This window comes from Aquarana catesbeiana, linkage group LG05 (genome assembly GCF_042186555.1).
Source record: "Aquarana catesbeiana isolate 2022-GZ linkage group LG05, ASM4218655v1, whole genome shotgun sequence".
In the NCBI taxonomy this organism is placed as follows: domain Eukaryota; kingdom Metazoa; phylum Chordata; class Amphibia; order Anura; family Ranidae; genus Aquarana; species Aquarana catesbeiana.
The window spans coordinates 120,053,846-120,073,008 of NC_133328.1; the positions used below are offsets into that span (position 1 = coordinate 120,053,846).

The 19,163-nt window shown below is 41.3% G+C and overlaps 1 protein-coding gene across 2 annotated transcripts in view; it reads right to left on the bottom strand.

Moving 5' to 3' along the window:
• The window catches only part of OSBPL3 (oxysterol binding protein like 3), a 320,546-nt gene that overhangs the window by 22,223 nt on the left and 279,160 nt on the right, over positions 1-19,163 (bottom strand). For both annotated transcript variants that reach the window (XM_073630125.1, XM_073630126.1), the window contains 4 exons: positions 17,524-17,611; positions 15,115-15,359; positions 14,086-14,223; positions 4,411-4,474 (listed from right to left, as the gene is read on the bottom strand). In XM_073630125.1, the coding sequence (XP_073486226.1) occupies positions 4,411-4,474; positions 14,086-14,223; positions 15,115-15,359; positions 17,524-17,611 (535 nt within the window). The remainder of the gene's footprint in view (positions 1-4,410; positions 4,475-14,085; positions 14,224-15,114; positions 15,360-17,523; positions 17,612-19,163) is intronic.

The following is a 19,163-nucleotide window of genomic DNA, read 5'->3' on the forward strand; positions in this document are numbered from 1 at the left end:
CCTTTATTGTCAACATTAGACCATATATTACATAACAGGGTAATGATGGGATATAGCGGGCAGCTGTGCCAGGTGCCATGTAAGTCAAAGCTGTCAGAGATGGTGTCATTAATTCTCACCATAGCTATAGGGTTTTGAATACATTTCCTCTATCAGTTTCAAGAAGTTGATCCACATTTCTAGATATTGCATCACTGCTGTCAAATGTCCAGCCTACACGATTGGTTACCTTTTTGGCATTGCTTGGGTATGGCCTTCTGTGTTGCAAGATGTATCATGTTAAGGGGCTAGTAATATTATCTTTAACTTCTCTGTAGGGACAAGGCCTACTTTGTCATTATAGATAAGTCATTGGATCATCAGAACCGATAACGAACCAAAGCTTAAACAACATGAGGAGGCCACAAGGGTAAGGGAATACCTTGTTTTATGTTGCATGTACACAGTGTTGGCTTATTACTGCACCCTGTCCCTGAACACTGTGGAGGAAATTATGACATGCTCCATGAGTTGCATTCATGCACACTTTACTCTAATGAGGCGGTTACAAAAATAAGAAGCTTGGAGATTAGAACCAAGGGTTGAACTTAAAGTATATCTAAAGCCATTATTTTCTTCATTTTGGAGGGAGTAAAGAATGGTTAAAACCTTTGCCAGTTTTTTATTTTTTGTCATACGTGTCCTCCATTCCTGTCCAACTCAAAATTTTGGATTCTCCCTCAATTTCAGTCCCCATGACAATGATCACCAAGACAAATAGAGAGGATGAATCTTCATAACAGCATTACACATATCAATAAAAAAATTACAGAAGTTCTAACCTCACACCACTCAACCCAATTACTAGAGAAAAAAAGTTTTTAGATACACTTTAAAGCCCAGTATCCAATAACACGAATGGTGGAATGTTCCTTTACTTACCAGGGATTGAACACTCTCCCTTTATGATTAAAAATAATTTTTAAACTACTGTAGATAAAGCATTACTGGGATTATGGTTATGACTAACATTTCAGCATATCAATAGGTCGAAAATCATTTCATTTCTCTAATGAAGTAGAGATAATGCATTCCTAGTAGTTGCTTCTTATTATAACCAATTTCTAAATGTATATTCAAAATTGCATTTACAAACATAATTTCTTCATTAAATTCCATTAGCAGCCATCAGCTCCACACAGTAGGGAGTTTATACTATTCGGAAACATCCTGCATCCCAGGATGACACCTGACCCACTAAAAGCTACCGGTAATTGCAGTCAAACATGAGACATCATTATAATTCATGATTACAATTCATCATGTGTAGACATGTTTTCAGTTTTCCTTTGCTTGCTCTCTGGAGTGGAAATATCTTAAAAGTTAGGTTCTAGCCAAAGAGCAAACTGCGGGATTGAAACACAAAGATGTGAAATGTGAAGAGATTTAATTGCTATAATATTTGTGATTTTCTCCAGCTACTCTTGTGATATATTACAACCCTAACACACTTCATAGTTAGGTCAGCAACCTCACTTTTTTTTGTTGCATACTCTTTATTCATTCATACTTCATTTAGTTACAGTACATGGAAAAAAAAAAGCTACATTGTGTTGTACAATCCTAGCAATCAGGGGCGGCCATCTATTAAGGGTGCACGGGCGCCGTCCCCCCTATCCATGCGTCTGGCCCCTTGCAGGACACTGGATGCATGAATTGCAATGGCGGGGGTGTTTTTTTTGAAGCACCTGATTAGAGCCAGAGGCTCTAATAGGCTTCAAAATAGGGTGGGCTCGGGCGCAGAGAATGCAAAGGCGCATACCCAGGTGTGTTACAACAGCAAATTAATATTTGCTATTGTAACACTGATCCTCCTCCTGGCCAGTAAGGAAGTAAATACAGGCTGGAGGCCGCCGTGATGGAGGAGAGGACACAGAGCCGCTGCCTGCCACTCGCCTAGATGGGTTAAGTGCCGGACCGACTGGCAGACAGCGGGGGGGGGGGTTAGAGTTTGCCGCCCCCCTACCCAAAGAAAGAAAAACACCAGCCGCCACTGATAGCAATAGTAAACATAACTGGTGAGTACAGTACACCTCAACCAAAGTATTGTTAAGGAAACAGATTGTTCCAGTGATCTCACTTTTGCCTGGTAAAGTTAAGCAATATAGGTGGGATACCTCCCCACCCCCCTGACTACTGGTTGGACATTGTGGGATCAGAACACTCATGAAGTCATCCATTTGCTTTTCCCTGTAGGAATCAATCTTCCAGTGATTGCCAGGAGTCAATTTGTGATATAGTAAACCTTCAAAGGCTTACCGAGCTTGTTCTTCCTCTCTCAAAACAACTTAGGTCTCTGAAGTCCCCTCCTGGTTAAATCTGCACACAGAGTGGATGTGGATCACCAAGCAAGCAGTCAGCCATCATGAGGGATGAGAAGACCGCTGTGGGAATAAGCTCAGACCCTCGTATGAAGGTATATAACCGGCAGCGACTCCAGCTCTCACACCTGCTCTCACAGAGCTAGCAAAGACCAAATCAGGATGGGAGAGGGCTGAAACACGTTTCCGCCTCCTTCTTCAGGCAAAAACTTTTTTGCCTGAAGGAGGCGGTGCCTCGGAAACATGCTGCAGACAGCTCCTGTCCTGATTTTGTCTCTTGCGGTGGACAGATCGGACACCTAACTGACATTTTTGACACTTTTTTTGGGAACTAGTGACATTATTACAGTGATCAGTGCTAAAAATATGAACTGACATTATACTAACGACACAGGCAGGGAAGGGGTTAACATCAGGGGTGATCAAGGGGTTAAATATGTTTGTGTTTTCTAACTGTATGGGGGACTGTGTGACTGAGGAAACACACAAATCCATCTTCCTGCTTAGCAGGAAGACATATCTCAGTGTCATCACCTGTCAGAATGGAGATCTGCCTTGTTTACTTCGGCAGATCACCATTCTGTCTCTGTGGGGAACGACAGCGGGCGGCGGACATCGTGCCCGCCAGACCCACTGATTGGCTCCCCCCGCTGGCCAATCGGAGCTTGACCACGAAAGCTAGTGCACGAATCGCCATACCAGTACAGCGATTTGCGCAGCCGAGCCACCTTGCCACAGTACATCTGCGGCGGGTGGTCGGCAAGTGGTTAACATATATTTACAGCTTTTCACAATAAAGCGCAAAATTTAAAAAATATCAATTTATTTTGTTTGTAAAATAACTTTTCAATGCTTTGTACCATTGCTGACAGCTGAAGTGTAAACAAAAAATGTTGCGATAGGTATCGGTAATTGCTATCAGAGAATGCTAAAAAAAAAAAAAAGACCCTAATATAAAACTTAATGTACTGTGTAAACAAATAAAAAAATAATTTTTCATTACATTTCTTTACAGCAAAGAGTATTTTGTCTTATTTTATTTTGCCATCTTGTTTGATAACCTAATGTTCAGGGGTTGTAAATCTTTAAAATTTAGAATCGTGAGAGAATTGTGATCTTTATTCTATTCTTTTTATTCTTATTTTATTACTAAAAAACTGTGATTCTTATTTTATCCAGAATCGTGCAGCTCTATACCCCTTGAAATGTTCCACATCTCTAACAAACCTCTGAGGGCTTCACAGAAAAGCTGTATTTCTACTGAGATTAAATTACACACAGGTGGACTCTATTTGCTAATTAGGTGACTTCTGAAGGTAATTGGTTCCACTAGATTTTAGCTAGGGGTATCAGAAGAGAGCTGAATACAAATGCACGCCACACTTTTCAGATATTTATTTGTAAAAAAAAATGTGAAAACCATTTATTATTTTCTTTCCACTTCACAATTGTGTGCCACTTTGTGTTGGTCTATCACAGACAATCCCCAAAAAGTACTTTTACGTTTTTGGTTTGTAACATGACAAAATGTGGAAAATTTCAAGGGGCATGAATACCTTTTCAAGGCATTGTATGTGCCTGTGTCTATTAGAGAGTTACCTATGGAGTCAATGAGACTGACACAATACTTGGGTATTAAGATACAAGTAACAACATAGAAGAACAATGGAATTTTAACATGGCAGTTTTCCAGGTGGGGATTGTAGAACTAATTCAAAGTCTGCAGACATATTTTCTTAACCATCCTTCACAATGAACAAAATTATTAAAATCCTGATGAAATGAGTATATTAGATTGAGTTCCCCCCACTACCCTAAAGATGTAGCTGGAACTTTATAATTTGGTCATCTGTAAATCAGCCTCATTTAAAAAAGAATTCTGTTTATTATGTGTAGGAACCTATAGTATCATATCAGAATCTACTCTGCTGAAGTCAGATCATTACTATATGAAATATGGTTGACTACTGTGGGTTATTGCGCTAAGAATTAGATCCGTTCATTACTGTCTATACTAATGATTGTCTTTTGTAGGTATTTATGCGGTTACCTTGGTATAACATAAATTTGTCAGATTCAGCATGGCTAGCAGATATGGGTGGGTGGTGGCTAACCTGTAAAGAAAGCAAACATAGTTTATAACACAGTCTTTTTAATTTTGATCCATCAACACTAAAGGAATAAAGCCACATTTCATTCATTAAAAGACAAAATTTAAGATGCTATTACAGTTAATACAGTAGGAGCGGCACAGTTGGTGTTATTCTTCTATTTAATAAATTGTTCTACATTGGCAGCACAAAGATATTGTGCAAACAAAATTGTGCTGTGCATTAGAGCATTAAGCTCCTGTGCTGTGACTCCCTTATTTAGAATAAAAGCAATTCAATTCATGGCAAATATCTCTTGTTGTAGAAACATAGTTACATAGTTAGTCAGGTTGAAAAAAGACACAAGTCCATCCAGTTCAACCTTAAAAACAATAAATAAATAAAATAAAAAATATCGTACAATCCAATATACTCACAGTTGATACCCTCAGTTGATCCAGAGGAAGGCAAAAAACCCCAGCAGAGCATGCTCCAATTTGCTACAGCAGGGGAAAAAAATCCTTCCTGATCCCCCAAGAGGCAATCGGATTTTCCCTGGATCAACTTTACCTATAAATGTTAGTACCCAGTTATATTATGTACATTTAGGAAAGTATCCAGGCCTTTCTTAAAGCAATCTACTGAGCTGGCCAGAACCACCTCTGTCATGAGTCTATTCCACATTTTCACAGCTCTTACTGTGAAGAAACCTTTGCGTATTTGGAGATGAAATCTCTTTTCCTCTAGACGTAAAGAGTGCCCCCTTGTCCTCTGGGTTGACCGTAAAGAGAATAACTCAACACCAAGATCACTATATGGACCCCTTATATATTTGAACATGTTGATCATATCCCCCATTATTCTCCTCTTCTCAAGAGTGAATAAATTCAGTTCCTCTAATCTTTCCTCATAGCTGAGCTCCTCCATGCCTCTTATCAGTTTGGTTGCCCTTCTCTGCACTTCTCTCCAGTTCCCCGATATCCTTTTTGAGAACTGGTGCCCAAAACTGAACTGCATATTCCAGATGAGATCTTACTAATGATTTGTAGATGGGCAAAATTATATCTCTCTCTTTAACCACTTAAGGACCGCCTAACGCCGATTTACGTCGGCAAGGCGGCACGGGCAGGCAAAATCACGTACATGTACGTGATTTGCCTCTCGCGGGTGGGGGGTCCGATCGGACCCCCCCCCCCGGTGCCCGAAGCGGTCCCGTTCTGTTCCCCGGCGATCCGAGATGAGGGGGAGGCCATCCGTTCGTGGCCCCCCCCTCGCGATCGCCGCCGGCCAATGGGAACACTCCTTTGCTGCTGTATGCTAAACAGCAGCAAAGGAAATGATGTCATCTCCCCTCGGCTCGGTATTTTCCGTTCCAGCGCCGAGGGGAGAAGACATCAATGTGAGTGCACAACACACTACACACACAGTAGAACATGCCAGGCATACAAAACACCCCGATCCCCCCCCCGATCGCCCCCCGATCCCCCCCCAATCACCCCCCCCCCCTGTCACAAACTGACACCAGCAGGTTTTTTTTTTTTTTTTTTTTTTTTTTTTCTGATTACTGCATAGTGTCAGTTTGTGACAGTTACAGTGTTGGGACAGTGAGTATTACCCCCCTTTAGGTCTAGGGTACCCCCCTAACCCCCCCTAATAAAGTTTTAACCCCTTGATCACCCCCTGTCACCAGTGTTGCTAAGCGATCATTTTTCTGATCGCTGTATTAGTGTCGCTGGTGACGCTAGTTAGTGAGGTAAATATTTAGGTTCGCCGTCAGCGTTTTATAGTGACAGGGACCCCCATATACTACCTAATAAATGTTTTAACCCCTTGATTGCCCCCTAGTTAACCCTTTCACCACTGATCACCGTATAACCGTTACGGGTGACGCAGGTTAGTTCGTTTATTTTTTATAGTGTCAGGGCACCCGCCGTTTATTACCTAATAAAGGTTTAGCCCCCTGATCGCCCGGCGGTGATATGCGTCGCCCCAGGCAGCGTCAGATTAGCGCCAGTACCGCTAACACCCACGCACGCAGCATGCGCCTCCCTTAGTGGTATAGTATCTGATCGGATCAATATCTGATCTGATCAGATCTATACTAGCGTCCCCAGCAGTTTAGGGTTCCCAAAAACACAGTGTTAGCGGGATCAGCCCAGATACCCGCTAGCACCTGCGTTTTGCCCCTCCGCCCAGCCCACCCAAGTGCAGTATCGATCGATCACTGTCACTTACAAAACACTAAACGCATAACTGCAGCGTTCGCAGAGTCAGGCCTGATCCCTGCGATCGCTAACAGTTTTTTTGGTAGCATTTTGGTGAACTGGCAAGCAAGCACCAGGCAGCGTCAGGTTAGCGCCAGTACCGCTAACACCCACGCACGCACCGTACACCTCCCTTAGTGGTATAGTATCTGATCGGATCAATATCTGATCCGATCAGATCTATACTAGCGTCCCCAGCAGTTTAGGGTTCCCAAAAACGCAGTGTTAGCGGGATCAGCCCAGATACCTGCTAGCACCTGCGTTGTGCCCCTCCGCCCGGCCCAGCCCAGCCCACCCAAGTGCAGTATCGATCGATCACTGACACTTACAAGGCACTAAACGCATAACTGCAGCGTTCGCAGAGTCAGGCCTGATCCCTGCGATCGCTAACAGTTTTTTTGGTAGCATTTTGGTGAACTAGCAAGCACCGGCCCCAGGCAGCGTCAGGTTAGCGCCAGTACCGCTAACACCCACGCACGCAGCATACGCCTCCTTTAGTGGTATAGTATCTGAACGGATCAATATCTGATCCGATCAGATCAGATCTATACTAGCGTCCCCAGCAGTTTAGGGTTCCCAAAAACGCAGTGTTAGCGGGATCAACCCAGATACCTGCTAGCACCTGCGTTTTGCCCCTCCGCCCGGCCCAGTCCAGCCCACCCAAGTGCAGTATCGATCGATCACTGTCACTTACAAAACACTAAACGCATAACTGCAGCGTTCGCAGAGTCAGGCCTGATCCCTGCGATCGCTAACAGTTTTTTTGGAAGCTTTTTATTGAACTGGCAAGCACCAGCGGCCTAGTACACCCCGGTCGTAGTCAAACCAGCACTGCAGTAACACTTGGTGACGTGGCGAGTCCCATAAGTGCAGTTCAAGCTGGTGAGGTGGCAAGAACAAGTAGTGTCCCGCTGCCACCAAAAAGACAAACACAGGCCCGTCGTGCCCATAGTGCCCTTCCTGCTGCATTCGCCAATCCTAATTGGGAACCCACCACTTCTGCAGCGCCCGTACTTCCCCCATTCACATCCCCCAACGAAATGCAGTCGGCTGCATGAGAGGCATTTTTATGTGCTCCCGAGTACCCCTACCCAACGAACCCCCCCCAAAAAGATGTTGTGTCTGCAGCAAACGCGGATATAGGCGTGACACCCGCTATTATTGTCCCTTCTGTCCTGACAATCCTGGTCTTTGCATTGGTGAATGTTTTGAACGCTACCATACACTAGTTGAGTATTAGCGTAGGGTACAGCATTGCACAGACTAGGCACACTTTCACAGGGTCTCCCAAGATGCCATCGCATTTTGAGAGACCCGAACCTGGAACCGGTTACAGTTATAAAAGTTAGTTACAAAAAAAGTGTAAAAAAAAAAAAATATATATATAAAATAAAAAAAAATAGTTGTCGTTTTATTGTTCTCTCTCTCTATTCTCTCTCTCTATTGTTCTGCTCTTTTTTTACTGTATTCTATTCTGCAGTGTTTTATTGTTATTGTTATTGTTATTATGTTTTATCATGTTTGTTTTTCAGGTATGTAATTATTTATACTTTATTGTTTACTGTGCTTTATTGTTAACCATTTTTTTGTCTTCAGGTACGCCATTCACAACTTTGAGTGGTTATACCAGAATGATGCCTGCAGGTTTAGGTATCATCTTGGTATCATTCTTTTCAGCCAGCGGTCGGCTTTCATGTAAAAGCAATCCTAGCGGCTAATTAGCCTCTAGACTGCCTTTACAAGCCGTGGGAGGGAATGCCCCCCCCCCCCCCCCCACCGTCTTCCGTGTTTTTCTCTGGCTCTCCTGTCTCAACAGGGAACCTGAGAATGCAGCCGGTGATTCAGCCAGCTGACCATAGAGCTGATCAGAGACAAGAGTGGCTCCAAACATCTCTATGGCCTAAGAAACCGGAAGCTACGAGCATTTTATGACTTAGATTTCGCCGGATGTAAATAGCGCCATTGGGAAATTGGGGAAGCATTTTATCACACCGATCTTGGTGTGGTCAGATGCTTTGAGGGCAGAGGAGAGATCTAGGGTCTAATAGACCCCAATTTTTTCAAAAAAGAGTACCTGTCACTACCTATTGCTATCATAGGGGATATTTACATTCCCCGAGATAACAATAAAAATGATTTAAAAAAAAAAAAAATGAAAGGAACAGTTTAAAAATAAGATAAAAAAGCAAAAAAATAATAAAGAAAAAAAAAAAAAAAAAAAAAAGCACCCCTGTCGCCCCCTGCTCTTGCGCTAAGGCGAACGCAAGCGGCGGTCTGTCGTCAAACGTAAACAGCAATTGCACCATGCATGTGAGGTATCGCCGCGAAGGTCAGATCGAGGGCAGTAATTTTTGCAGTAGACCTCCTCTGTAGATCTAAAGTGGTAACCTGTAAAGGCTTTTAAAGGCTTTTAAAAATGTATTTATTTTGTTGCCACTGCACGTTTGTGCGCAATTGTAAAGCATGTCATGTTTGGTATCCATGTACTCGGTCTAAGATCATCTTTTTTATTTCATCAAACATTTGGGCAATATAGTGTGTTTTAGTGCATTAAAATTTAAAAAAGTGTGTTTTTTCCCCAAAAAATGCGTTTGAAAAATCGCTGCGCAAATACTGTGTGAAAAAAAAAAATGAAACACCCACCATTTTAATCTGTAGGGCATTTGCTTTAAAAAAATATATAATGTTTGGGGGTTCAAAGTAATTTTCTTGCAAAAAAAAAAAAACTTTTTCATGTAAAAAATAAGTGTCAGAAAGGGCTTTGTCTTCAAGTGGTTAGAAGAGTGGGTGATGTGTGACATAAGCTTCTAAATGTTGTGCATAAAATGCCAGGACAGTTCAAAACCCCCCCAAATGACCCCATTTTGGAAAGTAGACACCCCAAGCTATTTGCTGAGAGGCATGTCGAGTCCATGGAATATTTTATATTGCGACACAAGTTGCGGGAAAGAGACAAATTTTTTTTTTTTTTTTTTTTTTTTTGCACAAAGTTGTCACTAAATGATATATTGCTCAAACATGCCATGGGAATATGTGAAATTACACCCCAAAATACATTCTGCTGCTTCTCCTGAGTACGGGGATACCACATGTGTGAGACTTTTTGGGAGCCTAGCCGTGTACGGGACCCCGAAAACCAAGCACCGCCTTCAGGCTTTCTAAGGGGCGTGAATTTTTGATTTCACTCTTCACTGCCTATCACAGTTTCGGAGGCCATGGAATGCCCAGGTGGCACAAAACCCCCCCAAATGACCCCATTTTGGAAAGTAGACACCCCAAGCTATTTGCTGAGAGGTATAGTGAGTATTTTGCAGACCTCACTTTTTGTCACAAAGTTTTGAAATTTGAAAAAAGAAAAAAAAAAAAAGTTTTTTCTTGTCTTTCTTCATTTTCAAAAACAAATGAGAGCTGCAAAATACTCACCATGCCTCTCAGCAAATAGCTTGGGGTGTCTACTTTCCAAAATGGGGTCATTTGGGGGGGGTTTGTGCCACCTGGGCATTCCATGGCCTCCGAAACGGTGTTAGGCAGTGAAGAGTAAAATCAAAAATTCACGCCCTTAAAAACGCTGAAGGCGGTGATTGGTTTTCGGGGCCCCGTACGCGGCTAGGCTCCCAAAAAGTCCCACACATGTGGTATCCCCATACTCAGGAGAAGCAGCTAAATGTATTTTGGGGTGCAATTCCACATAGGCCCATGGCCTGTGTGAGCAATATATCATTTAGTGACAACTTTGTGCAAAAAAAAAAAAAAAAAAAAAAAAAAGTGTCACTTTCCCGCAACTTGTGTCAAAATATAAAATATTCCATGGACTCAATATGCCTCTCAGCAAATAGCTTGGGGTGTCTACTTTCCAAAATGGGGTCATTTGGGGGGGGGTTGTGCCACCTGGGCATTCCATGGCCTCCGAAACTGTGATAGGCAGTGAAGAGTGAAATCAAAAAGTTACACCCTTAGAAATCCTGAAGGCGGTGATTGGTTTTCGGGGTCCCATACGCGGCTAGGCTCCCAAAAAGTCCCACACATGTGGTATCCCCGTACTCAGGAGAAGTAGCTGAATATATTTTGGGGTGCAATTCCACATAGGCCCATGGCCTGTGTGAGCAATATATCATTTAGTGACAACTTTTTGTAAATATTTTTTTTTTTTTTTTTTGTCATTATTCAATCACTTGGGACAAAAAAAATAAATATTCAATGGGTTCAACATGCCTATCAGCAATTTCCTTGGGGTGTCTACTTTCCAAAATGGGGTCATTTGGGGGGGTTTTGTACTGCCCTGCCATTTTAGCACCTCAAGAAATGACATAGGCAGTCATAAACTAAAAGCTGTGTAAATTCCAGAAAATGTACCCTAGTTTGTAGACGCTATAACTTTTGCGCAAACCAATAAATATACGCTTATTGACATTTTTTTTACCAAAGACATGTGGCCGAATACATTTTGGCCTAAATGTATGACTAAAATTGAGTTTATTGGATTTTTTTTATAACAAAAAGTAGAAAATATCATTTTTTTTCAAAATTTTCGGTCTTTTTCCGTTTATAGCGCAAAAAATAAAAACTGCAGAAGTGATCAAATACCATCAAAAGAAAGCTCTATTTGTGGGAAGAAAAGGACGCAAATTTCGTTTGGGTACAGCATTGCATAACCGCGCAATTAGCAGTTAAAGCGACGCAGTGCCAAATTGGAAAAAGACCTCTGGTCCTTAGGCAGCATAATGGTCCGGGGCTCAAGTGGCTAGAGTCCATACCTCTCTTAATACAAGAAAGGACTTTGCTCGCTTTGGAAACCACAGCTTGGCATTGCATGCTATTATTGAGCTTATGATCTACCAAAACCCCCAGATCCTTCTCCACCACGGATTCCCCCAGTTGTACTCCGCCTAGCATGTATGATGGATGCATATTCTTAGCCCCCAAGTGCATAACTTTACATTTATCAACATTAAACCTCATCTGCCACATAGTTGCCCAATCAGACAGTGCATTGAGGTTGGCTTGTAAATTGGAGACATCCTGTAAGGACGTTATTCCACTGCATAGCTTGGTGTCATCTGCAAAGACAGAAATGTTACTTTTGATCCCAGTCCCTATATCATTTATAAAGATATTAAAAAGTAAGGGTCCCAGCATGGAGGAGTCTAAGCAGATTACAATCCCTCAGTGGCATACCTAAACTATTTGGCACCCGGGACTGAATTTTTTTGTCAACCCTAACCCCCCACCAAATATATATATTTTTTTTTTATGCCACGATTATATTATTTAATATGCCCATTAAAAAACAAAAAAGATGAAAAAAGCACGTAATCAGTACTGTATAGCCACCACCATAAATACTGTAGGTACCTTTCTGAAACAAAAGGCTATATAATCACCCAGATGCCAAACCAGTTTGACACATATGTTACGAGCGCTAAAAAGTGAATACCCCACTATGTCCATGCAACTCTCGAGGTTAACCCTTAGCATGACACACCGTTAATGATTCCATTCATCTTGCCAGCAGATACAATGTGTGATGCTCTGCAGTCTACCCATAGTAAGATCCATGTTGTCCTTGCTCAGTGAGGCTTTTAGAAAGTACAGCAGAAGCAGTATTCAAGAAACTGTTTCAATGCAATTACATATAAAACTATAGTTCAACCACTCTGAAATAAAGTATTATCATAAAAATAAGTTTTATCCTAAAGCTATATCTGAAAATGTTTTACCCAAATATTTAAGGCCCCTTATCGATACCGATCATAGATGGTAGAAAGTCTTTTTTGTGAGACCATCACTACACCGATTGGAGTGTTGGAAGCACACCATAAAATACAAAGAAGCATTGGTTGGCTGGCTGGAGGACCGCCCCCCCCCCCAAGAAAATTGAGCACCAGCCACCACTGTAAATGACCATCACACATTCCTATCAATTTCAGTCAGGTTTGGTGACAGTCCAGATGTCCATTTTTACCATTTGACTTTAGCATGCATCCCCCAGACTTGGTGGTTGTGGAGTTCTTAAAGTGCTCCATATTTAAAGCTGTGAGTGGTTAAATTGTGAGTGGTACTAAAGGTGGCACAGTGTGATTATGTAACAATATACTAACGGGCCACACCAAAATAATTAGTCATATAAAATACCCGTATTTGCTTTGTAGCCAGAGGGGAAAAGATCACCTGAAGTCTGACAGCTGGTTACTTTGTCAACTGATTGGCAATATACTATCACCCAGCTTCTGAGAGTTCAGCCTTTGAGGTCAGACATTTGAAACTGGACAGTTTCATTTAAGCCTGCATATTCAGATTTTTGCATAAGCCAGTTTTGACTGATTCTCTTTAGGTGTGTCATGCAGAATTCCATCTTGGAGTAGCAAAGAACTATACAACCAAATGTTCCATGCTTGAAGCACAATTAAACTTTCAGTTTAAATCAGTTATAACTTTCCAGGTGTCTAAAAACAAAAAGTGCAGTTACAGCTTTTTTTTTTTTTTTTTTTTAAATCAGCCACTGTCTCGGTAGTAAAGCCAGTTTCCTGCCAGCATGCTACACATCAGAACCCTTGCTCACTGTGTGGAAGCACTGATCTGTCTGACACACTCCTACTGGAGTCAGAGCCAGAGCTCTGCAATCAGCAGGGAGCATGAGCTTTGCTAATTGCTGGGCTATAGGTCTGATTTAGCAGGGGGCATTGGACCTCTGCAATGAAACCACCGCTTCCCCACAGAGAGCAAAGGTTCCAATTTGCAGCTGCTGGCAGGGGACACACTTTCATACTCAGGATGGGGCAACTTTGGAAAGAAAATTAACAATAAGACATTGAGCACATTTTGTTTCAATGCACCTAGAATATTTTAAACAAATTTAAACTTAAAGTTTAATTGGACTTTAATTTCCAGGGAACAAAACTTTCTCAGGGACAGCATTCTCATGGATAGCATGTATGTCATGGATCTTCTCCCCTCAACTCCCTGTTGATTAGCTGTTCTCAGATCCACTCGAAAGCATAGCTATGAAGCCAAAAAGGCTTTTTGGAGAATCTCCATCTTCTCTTTTTTTTCAGTATGATGTTGCTATGGAGTCAAATATGAAAGGTAATAGGATTTAAAGCTCAGAGCTGCCCTGTGCCAGACTAAGTTAAACTGCTCCAAGTAGTTTTGCAAATTTCATCACACGTAGTTATGACTCTAGTGAGCTAATGTAATATATGAAAAATATAGCTGTGTCTGCCTATATACGGTGTGTGAGTATATACAGTATCTCACAAAAGAGACTACACATCTCACATGAGGGTGTACTCACATTTGTGAGTACAAATATATATATGTTTTCTTATAATTATCAAGCAGCAATCTGGCAGAATAATAGCGTTTGTATATTACCTGCTCAGCAATGAACCTGAATCCTCTCTCTTCACTTATACATTCATAAGTCTCTCCAAGTACAGGATTAAATGGCTTGCTACCAGCCCTGTAGAAACTAGGTGCATATGCAGATACTGCAAAGGTGGCAATATAAACCTGTTAAGAAATCAAAATCAGATTTTTGAATTAAAAGCATTGCTCCTGACAAAATATGTTTTTGTTTTGGACAGAATATGGAAAGAGTTGGGACACAGGCAGTAATAAAAATCTGAATGAGGCTGCAATCTTCCCACAGTCAATTTACTGTTCCTGGACATCTAGATTCCCCCTAATTTCAACATTACCAATCAGGACAGAAATTACCTATAGGGACACTGACAGAAATAATTAATCAGATAATCTAACCATGCTATAGATGTCACAACCAAGTGGGGAAGAGTCAAAACCTCTATTAGGTTTTTCCTGAAGATATTTTCCCTCACTTCCTGCAGGGCCACAGATAAATCTTTTTTGTTGAGGGGGTTAAGTTTAGCCTTGGGCATCTAAAGTGAAAAAAGTAGGTGGTGCTTGCAGTGTGCTGCAAAAAATCACTAACATTGGAAGGGACTTTAAACGTGGGCCTGCTCACAGTGTACACGGTAACATACGGAACAGTCCATCTTGCATCCCAAAAATATTATTTTATTTCTGCACCACAAGCAAGAGTCTAACAGGAGTGAGGGGTGTGTAACACGCAGAGTGTAAGGGTCAAGAGTGCATAACGGACAGGTCAGTAGAAAGAGGACAACAAAAGGATTACCTCCCTCCCCAAGCCAAAATTCCCCCAGTACACAGTTCTCCCAAAGAAGAAACCAACAGCACTAAAAAAAACTGACAGAAGTTTTATCCCTTCCCTACTTTGTACAAGATAGAAAAAAAACTTCTGGTTGGCATTCCACTTCCTCTAACTACAACACTGAATCCAATTGGAAGCTTTTACTGATAACTCCTTTACTTTATACATCATTTTTAGAAATGATTCCGTCAATAAGATTCTCATTTACGTACCATTCTTTCAAATGGATCCTGAGCCTGAGATGCTTTGTCTAGCAATTCACTATATTCCAACTCCTCACACAGCCGCTGTAGAGTGTTAAGGGGCTCATTCAGTTGTACTGGCATAGACACTTTAGACAAGTCCTTTCCAATATTGTTGCGAAGAATGTTCCACAAACTGATATTACTTGTGTTTGGGCATGGTGCAGGAAGACATGTTCGATGCTTTGCAAATCCATCCACTACAGAAGCCCCATCTACAACAGAAGAAACAAATGAATATGTTCTAACAATTTCTGTAATGTATAATAATTTTCAAAGGTTTTTAATAAATAAAATATTATATATCCAAAAAATATATATTTCCAGAAGTCACCAATTCCTGGACACAGGATGTGAAAAGGAGGAGGAGAGTGATGAGAGATCAGTGAGATATGCCTCCCAGTATTATCTGTACTCCAGCACACAAGGCTCTCTTCTCTGCATTCATGTCTGGAATAATATCAGTTCTCTAGCACATACAGCTCACTTCCCTTTATCCATGCCCCTCATAATATCTGTACTTCACCACTTACAGCTAATATCTGTTTATCCAGACCACAGTAGTATCCATACTCCAGAACATACAGCTCCCATAACTATATGTATACCTCCAGGTATATCTATATTCCAGCACACACAGCTCACTTCCCTTGTATCCATGCACCCAATATCTGTGCAGGGCCGGTGCAACCACTAGGCAAACTAGGCAGCCGCCTAGGGCGCACTGCTGCCTAGGGGCACCCGGCCGCTGATTTCCCTCCGTGTCTGCATGCTCTGCAGGCTGTCTGGCCGGTAGTGTAATTAGAGGCGCAGCACTGGAGCCAGCGTTAGAGGAAGCAGAGCCGATGCTTACTGTATAGTGGCGCCTCCTGTCACATGGGCAGGGCAAAGGGGGTGGAGTCAGGGGTGGAGCCAATGGGGGCGGCAAAATGAGGTTTCACCTAGGGCGTCAAAAATCCTTGAATCAGCCCTGTATCTGTGCTCTAGCACAAACACAACTCACATACTTATATCCATACCTCCAGGTAGATCTGTATTTTAGCACACACAGCTTGTTTCCATCTATCCTTGCCCCCAGTTCTATCTGTACTCTAGCAGACACACAGCTCATTTCCCTATATCCATGTCCTCAGCTATATCTGCAAAGAGTTAATTTCCCTGTATCATTGCCTCCAAGTATATCTGTACTCCAGTTTTTCCAGTATCCTATAGTCCTGATAAAGGGGGCCCTTGGAACCCCTGAAATGCATTTGATTTGTAAGCGATTATTGTAACCAATTAATGTAATCTGGACTAACAAAATAGCTTGGCACTCCCTTATCTCCCCTGAGAGCCTACATAGTGGTCTTCATGCACTCGACAAACTGTACACCTGATCAGAACACCCACCTATGCCAGGATCCTGTGCTTCACCACCACGTGTCTCATCTCTCTGTGACACACATTTTCTCATACCTATTACACAAATGCATCATAGTGCCACTCTGCTCTTATATACGGACAATGGGGGTTATTTACTAAAGGCAAATCCACTTTGCACTACAAGTGCAAAGTGCACTTGAAATTGCACTGAAAGTGCACTTGGAAGTGCAGTTGCTGTATATCCGAGGGGGACATGCAAGGAACATAAAAAACAGCATTTTAGCTTGCACATGATTGGATAATAAAACCAGCAGAGCTTCCCCTCATTTCAGATCTACCCCTCAGATTTACAGCGACTGCACTTCCAAGTGCACTTTCAGTGCTATTTTCAAGTGCAAAGTGGATTGGCCTTTTGTAAAAAAACCCAATGTCTCTGTATCCCCTTCCTGCCTCAGGCAGTTCAGGCATTGTTGCTTAATATTTAAGCTGACTGCATGTTAGAATTCAATGGCATTTCTGACGGCTCATAAGAAAATTCAACGGCACATAAGAAAATTGTCTGAAAAAAAGAGATTGTGAGTTGTGTGTCCAGTGTTAAGCTGCAATACAATATCATTTGATTGCAGAATCTCTATTGATCTCCATTAGAACCATGCATTGCAAGGGTCTAGCTAAACAAGATCTTCAATCAAACCGACTTTCGACTCCTACATAGCTCTTGGTAAATCTAAAAGGAAACTGTACAATCAGTTGTAATGTGAGTGGACAGCTTTAAAATGTATGGAGGCTAACAAAAATACACAAACTTTTTAATTCAATATTTCCTGTGATCAGTTATTTGTATTTTACCACTTCAGAGTGACAAATAACTTTATTCTTTTAGTATTGAATCTCTAATTTATGTAAATTCCAACCACAAAGTAACCACATAATCTTTCAACCGACAAGACAACAGGAGAAGTAGAGATGACATGTTTTTTTCCTACAACCTCATGTTCAAAGGGCACTAAACTGTACCTAGAGATTGTCTTTCAATGTCATTGCTTAGATTATCCTCTGATATGTTATCACTTATATCGCTGACATACGAGTCATCATCTGATACCTGGAAAACAAACAAAATCCATATATTAATGACCAGTGCAAGAGATTAAGTACATTAAGAAAAGTGGAGACCAATGGAAATATAAGGAAAGAATCCGGTGCTTTCAAAAAAGGCAAATTATAATTAAGGCAAAACTTAATTAAGGTTCATTTCGACCAGATGCATTGTCAAGCATTTTTTTTGTGCATTTTACAACACAAGCAAAGAAATGACTGTTTTCAGGACATTGTGTTGCAGTGCACTGGAATAAAACCCAGCATGCTGCATTTTGGCTGCACTGAGCTGCAGATGGCCATTTCAGCAAGTTTAAATGTATATGTTATAACAGAACTTTAGTTATTGAACATAGAAAATTTAGAGAAAAAAAAAAAAAAGGAGCTAAAGCTTTTCTTCATATTAGCAGAGAAACATTGCGTGTCTCTTCTGCTACAAAAAACCTCCCAGTCTGCTAGCAATTTTGTTATCTGGTGTACAATGCCTGTGATGTGTGTGTACACTCCCAGACCATTCCTGGAACTGATGCCAATAAAGGAGCTGGGTATTGGGATAATGTAACTCATCAGTAGCTCTTCCGTGGCCTTGGATGAAAGAAAGGAACCTCGACTAAGAGAAGATGGCAGCAGGTGGTATGATGGAAGAGGGCAAACCGTTCTGGTTTAAGACGTATCTAAACTCCAAAACAAATATGTAATATACGATATTGCAGCTTACCAGTTTTTTTTCAGGCTAAGAACATTTTAGCAAGTACAGAAAATACCTTTTGATCTTGCCAGAAATGTAGAGTCACTTCCTAGGAGCGGAGATGAAAGCAAAACAAAAATCTTCAATCTATCCACCATGTAATGGAGATGAACAAAAGCAGATATGTTTGAAGTCCAGCCTGTGTGAAAACCTTAGCTGTCCCATAAATATAATGGAGAAAAAAAGCATACACATGAAGGAAAGGGATAGGAAGTGTATTTTCCCGCAGGATAACTAAATGAATTACAGGAAAAAATCCTGAAAAAGAAAACCAATGCATCTATTAAATCTAAAGACTGGTAAGCTGCAATATTACTGTTTTTGATTTTGAGTTCAGATGCAGTTTTTAAAATAAATACTGTAAATATATTTTCAATTTCATCATATTCAAATAAATGTGTCAGCATGTGCTAGAATAGTGGAAGATGAAATGGTGTGTTTCCTTTATGCATCAAGATTAATAACATCCCATTTAACAAATGATACATATAGGGATAAACTTAAAGTGGAATTTCGGGCTTAACCTAACTACTCTTAAAACTGTCCCCTCCCCCTCCTAACACTAATGCCCTGTACACACGGTTGGACATTGATCGGACATTCCGACGGATGTTGGCTCAAACTTGTCTTGCATACACACAGTCACACAAAGTTGTCAGAAAATCCGATCGTTCTACACGCGGTGACGTAAAACACGTACGTCTGTACTATAAATGGGGCAGTAGCCAATAGCTTTCGTCTCTTAATCTATTCTGAGCATGCGTGGCACTTTGTGCGTCGGATTTGTGTACACACGATCGGAATTTCTGAC